Source organism: Seriola lalandi, unplaced genomic scaffold (assembly GCF_002814215.2).
Source record: "Seriola lalandi dorsalis isolate HSWRI2012SDOR001 ecotype SW California unplaced genomic scaffold, Sedor1 jcf7180002054981, whole genome shotgun sequence".
NCBI classification, from domain to species: domain Eukaryota; kingdom Metazoa; phylum Chordata; class Actinopteri; order Carangiformes; family Carangidae; genus Seriola; species Seriola lalandi.
Window position 1 is genome coordinate 763,242 of NW_019525661.1, and position 9,225 is coordinate 772,466.

General features: G+C 41.9%; 1 protein-coding gene across 1 annotated transcript in view; it reads right to left on the reverse strand.

Annotated features, from left to right (window-relative positions):
* Window positions 1–9,225, reverse strand: part of LOC111648357 (dual specificity protein phosphatase CDC14AB-like) — a 17,747-nt gene continuing 8,522 nt past the window's right edge. Inside the window, exons 3-14 of the mRNA XM_023398219.2 lie at window positions 7,523–7,598; window positions 6,826–6,918; window positions 6,641–6,720; window positions 6,089–6,155; window positions 5,694–5,756; window positions 4,228–4,315; window positions 3,873–4,103; window positions 3,627–3,765; window positions 2,817–3,036; window positions 2,594–2,685; window positions 354–497; window positions 1–252 (exon numbers count right to left, since the gene is read on the reverse strand). Of these exons, the coding sequence (XP_023253987.1) occupies window positions 204–252; window positions 354–497; window positions 2,594–2,685; window positions 2,817–3,036; window positions 3,627–3,765; window positions 3,873–4,103; window positions 4,228–4,315; window positions 5,694–5,756; window positions 6,089–6,155; window positions 6,641–6,720; window positions 6,826–6,918; window positions 7,523–7,598 (1,342 nt within the window). The 3' untranslated portion in view covers window positions 1–203. The remainder of the gene's footprint in view (window positions 253–353; window positions 498–2,593; window positions 2,686–2,816; window positions 3,037–3,626; window positions 3,766–3,872; window positions 4,104–4,227; window positions 4,316–5,693; window positions 5,757–6,088; window positions 6,156–6,640; window positions 6,721–6,825; window positions 6,919–7,522; window positions 7,599–9,225) is intronic.

Here is a 9,225-nt window from a genome sequence, read left to right on the forward strand (position 1 = left end):
CCCCCCCCCCCCCCCAAAAAAAAAAAAAAAAAAAAAGGAGTAGGTACTGGATAGATGGTTGCGGTGACTCTACAGCGCTTACTTCATCAGACAGAGAGTTAAAGCTTGTCGGGGCTGACAACATGTTTAAGGCCTAGACAACCGCAGCACGTAGGTGGAGACCTGCTGTGGTGTTGGACTTCATCATCAGTTGAACTGTGACGTCAGTGGATGACGGCCGGCCTGGTGCTGAACAGACTGAGGCTGAAGGGACTGGGCAGAGAGACACAGGAGGAGGAGAGAGAGTCACGCCATCACCATCACGTCACACTGTCAGTCTCCTGTTGACATGTGGAAAGCGCATTTTAACTCACCTCTTGATCTGTGTGATGGAGGAGGAGGAGCTTCGTAACAGCTTCTTAGAGGAGGAGGAGGAGGAGGAGGAGAAGGAGAGGGGGACTTTGGTGGACTTTGGGGGAGGGAGGATGGAGCAGTGAGAGGACTTGGACAAATTTAACCTAAATAAGAAACACAAAGGAATCAACAGATTATAACAATTTATAAACCCTCAAATATATAATGAAATATAACAAATAACAGCAGAGTGTAAAATTTTGACAAGAACATTTCAGCAGGAAGAGAAACAGGAAGGAGGAAGAGCAGATATTTTCATACAATATGATGACACACACAAAAAACAAATGCCATTAACTAACTAAAGGCAGCACAGTAAAATATACATATACCTATACACATCAAAATATCATATATATAAAGCATGAGTTTGTGTCAGAGCTGCACAATGTTCATCCTACAGCCCCTACTTCAAAGTAAAAGTCTTTGCCTAGCAAAACACATAGCGGCCTTTACTGTGAAGAAGCCACAGGAAATGCGGCTGCATGCTGACAGAGATTATTCATTATGTGTGTCTACAAGACAAGACAAAGGTCATTCTCAGCATTTATTCTGTCAGCAGACCAAGAGCTGCAGGCAACAGGCTGCACACCTCCCTGTCACCTTTCCCTCCCCCAGCACCTTTCCCTCCCCCAGCACCTTTCCCTCCGGGGGCGTCCTGTGTCAAGAGCTGATGTGGGGCCCTCCCCTCCATGAGAAACATAATAGATAAAAACAAAGGATTCAAGTTGGTTTGTATCAATAAGAGTGTGTTTTCTGACTGACCATATGCTCTGTCACACTCTGCCTACCACACATCCTCCTGCTGCTCTGTTTAACCTCTCCCATCACTACAGCGTCCCGCCCGTCTACACACCTGCTCCTCAGGTCTGCTCGCCTGCGCTGACACCGGTACTGTTCCTCCAGTCAGCTGTCTGACAGTTTAATGTCCGTGTGTGTGTTTCTGTCTGTGCTGCTCATGCTGTGTGCCGCCTGCTGATACACCCATCCGTATGTAAGCCAGGGGCCTGTTGCACAAATCACTTTAAGTTAAAGATTTTCCTTTAAGTCTTCTCCTTAAGGTTTCCTTAAAATGTTCACTTAAGTATTTAAGTATTTCTCCTTATCTTCGTCTTATACTTAAGGAATCACTTAAAGTCAGTTAAACCGTTGCACAAAAGACCTTAATGTCCAAGGTAAGGAAAAAAACTAAGGTACCTCTTAACTGCAACATGACTGAGTTTAATGTGATAAATGATAAAAAATGAAGGCGTCCTAAGAAGAGTGGGGGAACCTAACGGACACCCTTAATGAGCAGGATTGATAGGATTAACAAGGACTCGATTCTACATGACAGATTTGACGGGCATTCAGTTTATGATTTGTCCATCTAGAGTTGGATCGCTCCACTTTCTCTCGACTGTGCTCGTCCAGCTCCTTTGTTTTTTAACGCTTGCTCTACAGTTCGATGGTATGGATCTTTCGGCTCAGGTACGGTCGAGATGTGTCACGTCGTCACTGTGTCACTGTGAAGTTCCCATCAAAACAGCAGGAGGATGACATAACAGCACACTTCCCAAAAGTGATAACAGGTATCAATACCGGCAAACAAACGGTCTCCATGGAAACAGTAGAATTTTACAGCTTTAAAATCTCTTATTGCTGTAAATTACTTTGCTTTTTTTCCTTAACTAAGGAAACCTTTTAAGAGTTTATGCAACACCCTTAATTAACTCCCTCAGCTAAGGAGAAATTAAACCTTAAGTGTCATACTTAAGTAGAAAACTTAAGGTGTTTTACGCAACCAGCCTCTGGTCCCCATCATTCACTCTATCACAGCTGCCTTTGAGGGGTCACTGACATAATGCATTCCCTCGCCCCTTACCCATAACCCTCAAACAGCCATTTACAGTGGCAAGAAAAAATAAGTGAACCCTTCAGAATGACCTCCATGTATGTATACATTTGTCTTTAAATATGATCAGACCTTCATCCAAGTTACGGTTTCCACCATCGCTGTGAATGTTTAATGGCTGTGATCATTAAAGATGCAAAATATTATAATAGTTTGTGTTGTATTAGTTTAGAGACACTGTGTTTGTTTACGTTTGTGACTTAGGTGAAGATCAGATCACATTTTATGACAAGTCAGTGCAGAAAACCAGGTCATTCACACTCAGACACACACACACACACACACACACACACACACACACTGTACCTTGAGGAGGATGAGACTGATCTAGGAGGTCGTTTTCCCTTCAGTGCTCTCAGCTTGTCTCCCTGAGTCAGACTGCTTTCCTTGCAGTTATTCTACACACACACACACAGACACACACACAGAGAGAGAGAGAGAGGGACAGAGAGAGAGAGAGAGAGGGTTATGTTAAATATACTTTATATCAAATATTTGTTCACAGTTTTAAATACGTCCCTCCCCTGACCTCGTCCAAGCTGTATGATTTGTAGAGGGTGGTGTTGATTGACAGGTCATCCATGCTTGACAGCAGGCGGGACATGGCTTCCTGTTTCCCGCCCTCAGAGTCCGGGCTGTGAAGCTGCTGTTGACGCTGCTGTAGCTGCTGTCGCCGGCTCAGTCTCTGCTGCACCAGCTTCTGTTTGGAGCGGTGGACGTCACCCTGCACCCACAAACTGTGCTGTTTCCTACACACACACACACACACACACACACACACACACAGGTCAGACAACACTTTACACTCAGCCTGTCAAACTCTGGCGACAGGTACAGTTCAGAACTGATGACAGAAATTAAACTTAGAACCGTCTCCTTCTTCACAGCAAATGACATTTTACATGATTTTAGCAGCAGCAAGACAAATCAGCTGATTAAAGTAAATTCTTTTTGGCCATAACTCAATAATTCATTCACTAATTATTACACAATTTAACACAGACGTCTAATAGGATAAATGATGACGTGATGACATTTAATATGCAAAGGGTCAAAGGTCAATTTCATTGTGACATCATAATGTTCTGCACAAACACTTTTGGGTCATTATTGAACACTGTGACTCAGGAACGAGGGACTGTGACCATATTTCCTGTAACTCAACAGTTTGTAAGGATGTTAATATGTTAATGCTAACAGGCTAATATGCTAGCTGTGAATATGCCACCATTCATATCACCAATGTTAAGAAGTTAAAGAATAAGACTTGGGGGTGTTCAGCAAAATGACAGAAGCTAGATTTATCATAACTGATCTCATCAAAGAGGAAACTACTCACTCCTCTAAGAAGTTCTGCTGTGGACCGATGATAGATCCGGGCCGGCAGATTCTGATCCAAGCAATGGCTTCAGCTGCAGTGAAGCGGAAGTGCTTCATCAGGTAGCAGCCAATCAGAGTGCCTGTCCGGCCCAGGCCAGCTGTGTTCAGATGAGAGAGGGTCAGTGGAGACAAGTTATAGACAGTCGGACGAAGTAAGTTACAGCCGAAGAAGACACACTGTTGTCTGTGATGGTGTCAGTCCCACCTTTACAGTGCACAGCCACCGCCCCCTCTGCGCTCTCACACACGTGCAGGAAGCGCCTGACGATGAGGTCAGAGGGCGTGGTCCCATCCAGGAAGAAGAGGTCGTGGTGCTCAATCCCAGCATTCTCAAAGCGCCTGCCCTCATACAACTTCCTGTTCAAACGCACCACGGCTGTGATGGCATTTTGGTGAAAGTACGCAAAGTACGCCTCTGGTGCGTGGAGAGGATAACCTGGAGAAACAGTCAACCAGTGATTATTACCTCTGAGGGAATTAACACGGAACATTCATCATTAGGTCCAGACTGAAATAACAACCAGTGAGTCAGAGGAGGCGAAAAAGGGGATCAGACTCACCGTTCTCTATCTTACTGCGGGGGTGGGGGCCGCTGAACGCCAGGATCTTCCCTGGAATGATCCAGTTCATGTCCCCGTTTTCTACGCGCTGAAGACGACAGACAGAGAGGAGGTGAGCGACACAGACAGTCACACTAAAACATTTGAATATAACAGCAAAATTCTCATGGTGCTTTGATATCATTAGTAATAATGACACATAAAAGACATTCCTTCCATGTATCACATACATTTCTTAAATGTAGGAATGATAAGACGACCGGTCTCGCTGAGGTCTCTGAGGACAATCTTGTGAATGATCATTACAATCATGAATTAATGAGTTACTTGTATTAAAGCATCATTTTTAGGGCAAAATAAACATAAGATAGAGACGAGGAGCTTGTACTGTGAGTATTTCCATTTGCTGCAACTTTACTCAACTACATGTATCTGCTGTAGTTACTAGTTACTTTTCATATTAAGGCTGTGTCACTTCCTGTGTACATACAATTTGCTGTCCACCATTTTATTTAAGTGCATGTAAAATAAACAACAATACCATAGTGAAATGTTTGGTATTATACAGATACAAATTTATAACCTAGCTGTCAGTATTGACACAAAATGATGATGTGTCTGAATAATCTGATGAGACATTCAGTAAAACTTTGAAGGACTTGAACTTGTAATGGAGTATTTCTATAGTGTCCTGTATTTTCACTGAAGTAAATGATTTGAATGATAATTGCAAGACTTTTAAGGCTTCAGGAGCTTAAGCTTAGCTTATGAAGCTGATGAAAACAGTTATATAATGTTTCTGTGGATCTGGAGGAGGTTTACCAAGTATAAGAAAACAACCCTGATGATGTCATAGTGATGTAATCAGGTTATCTCAGCTTGGATTTGGAGACTATAAATCTATCGAACAAACAGTCTGCATAAAAAGTGGAGGGGTTGAGTCCATGTTGTGTTCATATATGTTAGCAATACATATTCAATTTTAATTCATATATGCAAATTTATTAAAACAACATACTTATACATACATACATATAAAATTCTATATGCTCTATATCTTTTTCTTATTGAATTTAAACATGTCTATCTTTTATATTTACAGATATAATATCAACATATATTGACAAGCTTTAGGATGGATGTATGTAACATATGGGCTAGACATACATGTCAATACATGTCAATAGATTTCATATATGATTTTTACATATATGTAGATATATGTTTTTATTTTCTCATGTATATTTCACATATGGAAATTCAATATATGTACATGTATTTTATTTGGGTATGGATAAATCTGTGCAGTTCTAAAGTGGGTCACTGTGTCTGTCACAACACTAGTTATGACATCACTGAGCAGGTGATGTCAGCTCTGTTCCAGCTGCATCCAGACACTGTCTCCGTGCCTGTCACATACCGTGACTCTGTTTTCTTTTATCGTTGCACACAGTCATCGTCCTCACCTCATAATGTTCATATTCCTCCACATCGAAGCTTTCAAAGTCCAGGAAACCGTGTTGTAACGCCTGGAGGCGAGAGAGAGAGAGAGAGAGAGAGAGAGAGAGAGAGAGAGGCTGTGTTTTAATACAGGCTGATGTACGGTGATGTAACTTGTCTCCTCATGACCTCTGTTTTTTCCTCTTTAAACTTTCATAAGAGTAAAGGATTAAGAATAAGTACATACATAACAGTAGGAAACCTCTGACCTCTAGAGGGATCACAGATCAGCTGTTGTTTTTTTTCCTGATGCAAAATATCTTTCATCTCCACCTCCCCACATGACTGATGTATTACTGATGTGCTGTGGTAAAGTACACTCCTTCCTCATTCACTAACTAATCAGCTGCTCATCGTTTACCTTGCGTACTGCCTGTAGGCAGTCGAGCACAGTGAGGTTGAAGGAGCACTCTCCCACTGCTGCATCCCTGGGACACACACACACACACACACACACACACACATATAGATCTGTTAATTGTTAACATATTTCAGTATGAGGTGTTTCAGGAACAAAGAGGAGACAGAAACAGAGTTTACACAGTGTATTCAAGACGTGAGCGACATCTCAGTTTGATCTCATTGTAATCACCTGAGACCCACTGTAATTATTTGATGACAAAATACAGTTATTTAGGATCATGTGACATCTGGCCTCTACTGGACCAGAGGGGGTGTTAGTGTGACACCACCCACAGATTAGCCTTTACTGGGATGAAACCTCACATTTCTTGTGTCCTCTGTGTCCCGTCTGACTCCACAATGCTTCACTAATCTCATCAAGTTACAGTGTTTCAGGGTTTTGTGTGTTTGACTGTGTGGAGTCTTGTCGTCTCTGTGAGGGGACACCTCAGGTCATTGGACTAACTGTGTGTGTGTGTGTGTGTGTGTGTGTGTGTGTGTGTGTGTATACCTGAATGGCAGGTAGCCTGTGTTGTTTCCTGAGATCAGAGTCCTGTAGGCTTCCTCTGGACTTCTTTTCAAATAGATAACCTACAGAGAAGAGGTCATACTGCACCGTTAATAATGGACAGATGGACAGACAGACTGACAGATGGATGGATTGATGAACTGATGGATGAATAAAGAGATATTTACAGCGTAGGCACCGATGAGGACAGCAGCGTTAGCTCTTTTCTTCTGGTCGTAGCTGGTGTAGTGGACCAGTTTCTTCCTGGACATGGTGAAGGACTGAGGGGATAAAGTCAGAACAGCACTGTGTTCATGAGGACTGATTTTAATGACACACTATGTGGACCAGGGGTTGGCAGCTTTAAACATGTGTCCGTCCATAGGCAGCTTGTGAGAAAGGATTTGAATTCATTTATTTATTTAAAGAAATGTTCGAGCGCCCTCTCAGCTGAAATCTTGAACATTAATTGGCTGTTGTGCGGCCTGTCTTATTGAGTTTGATTGACAGCACAGCCTCCCGCCCACAAGGATCACAGTTTTTATCCTTATAGACATTTGAGTTAAATTGTGTCATAATTAGTGAATTAATTTGAGAGTTATGTTTTGTGAGGTCTGACACTGACCTTAACCTTTGACCTTTGACCACCAAAATCCTATCATATGGCTCGTGTACATGCGGCCAAAGTGGAATCATGTGATGAAAAGAATGTGTATGTGTATTTCTGGTTTTGTGTGTACTAATACATTTAGTCATGAGTCTACACAGAGTTTTATGCATCTGGCCCCCTTAAGTCCTTCCAATACATTTCAGACTGTCACTTCATGTTAAAAAGGATGTAAACTACATGTGTACATCTCCTGATGCCTTTCAGGCTGCTGTTACCTTGAGCTTCTTGTTGAGTTTGCAGCAGTATCTGTGCAGCATGGCCAGGTTGAGGGGACCGAAGTCTGCATAGAAACTGCAACACACAGACACACACACACCGCTCACTCAGCATTGTTCTGCAGGTTAATAATATGAACCACTGCACTGCATAATGAGTGCACACGCTTTATCAACTGCTCTGTGCTTCCATGTATATTCCATAATATCTCTCTGGTTCTCCCTCAGCACTGAGAATGTCAACTAATAAATATATAAATACAATAAATACATTCACATCTGTTCTGGAAATCATGACAGAAATATTCATAAATGTTCAAACATGAAATCCATGTATAGACCCTCTCCCACATTTCCACTCTGCTCAAGACTGTAAGAGAAAGCTGATCAAATGTTACAGATACTGTAGGTGTGAGCAACATGTCCTCCTCAGTGTTTGTGTTTGTGTCGGTGCAGAAACAACGCAGGTTTCAATCATGGTGGAATCTGTAGAAATTGTCATAATTAATGATAGACCTGTATATTACTGACGTGTGATGAACATGTTGATTTGTGTTTTTTATATTAGAGTGATGCTGACGACCTGAGGCAGGTCAAACGTTTACTTAAAGGAATCCTGCGGCATTTTGGGAATAATAATAATAACTCATGAGGTCGTGTTTTCAGCATGGGAACCGAGGTCACGTTAAATATGACTTCACTTTTTCCCCTTTTTAAAAATTGGCAAATCATTTAGTTTTTTTCTGCATTTTAATGTCACACCAGGAACAGGCAAAGAGTAGGTGACGAAGTTAGTTCAATTTGATGACACCGAGGTCATGAAGAGGGAGTTTATATGACACTATGACAGACATATTTCATATGTTGTGGTGCTATATCTTTTAAAATATGATAAAAAAAACTGTAGAATTCTCCACCACAGTAACCCACCTGGCCATGTAGAGAACAGCTGGGGAAGTTGTGTGGATATCATTTTTTTTTTTACAAAACATAACTGAAGAGTTAAATGAATAAATAAAATGTGAAATATAGAGACACCTGGAGTGAATGAGCATGTACTCGAAGCAGTGACTGTGGAGTGATGTGTAATATGACTGAAGCTCCTCTGGGTGTCTCTGTGCTCCACTCCACTGTTGTCTCAAGCTTTTGAAGTCACTGAATTTCATGACCACAAATTCTGCAGGAAAAACTGTCCTGCTGATCAGCCTGTACAGTACTGAAGTATTATGAAGTCAAACTGTGAGGTACTTCACTTTATTATTTTCATTTGTTGTCACTTTTACTTGTACATTTCAGAGAGAAATGTCCTACTTTTCATAGCACATCTCTCCCGTGATAGATGGGAGTGCAGCGACCTCCACCTTTCCTTTAAACAAAGCTCACTGTCTGCACCTTCACTCAGGAAACACAAGAAGTCCACACATCACACACGTCATCAGTCGCCAGCCACACAACACTGACCCGGACATAATGAAGCTGAATGAGCAGCCGGGTCTCATGGGAAATTCTTACTCATCCCATTTGAATTACAGGACGAGGCTGATTCATGCTGCTGAGTTTGAACTGTAACTGGAGTTAGAGAGGAATTTACTCAGCAATCTTCCAGGCTTTTCTTCATCGGCACAAACACAGATAGACTCGATGTCACGTTGGGGTTTATCCAAAGCAGGACAAGACACAAGACAAAAAAAAAAAAAAAAATT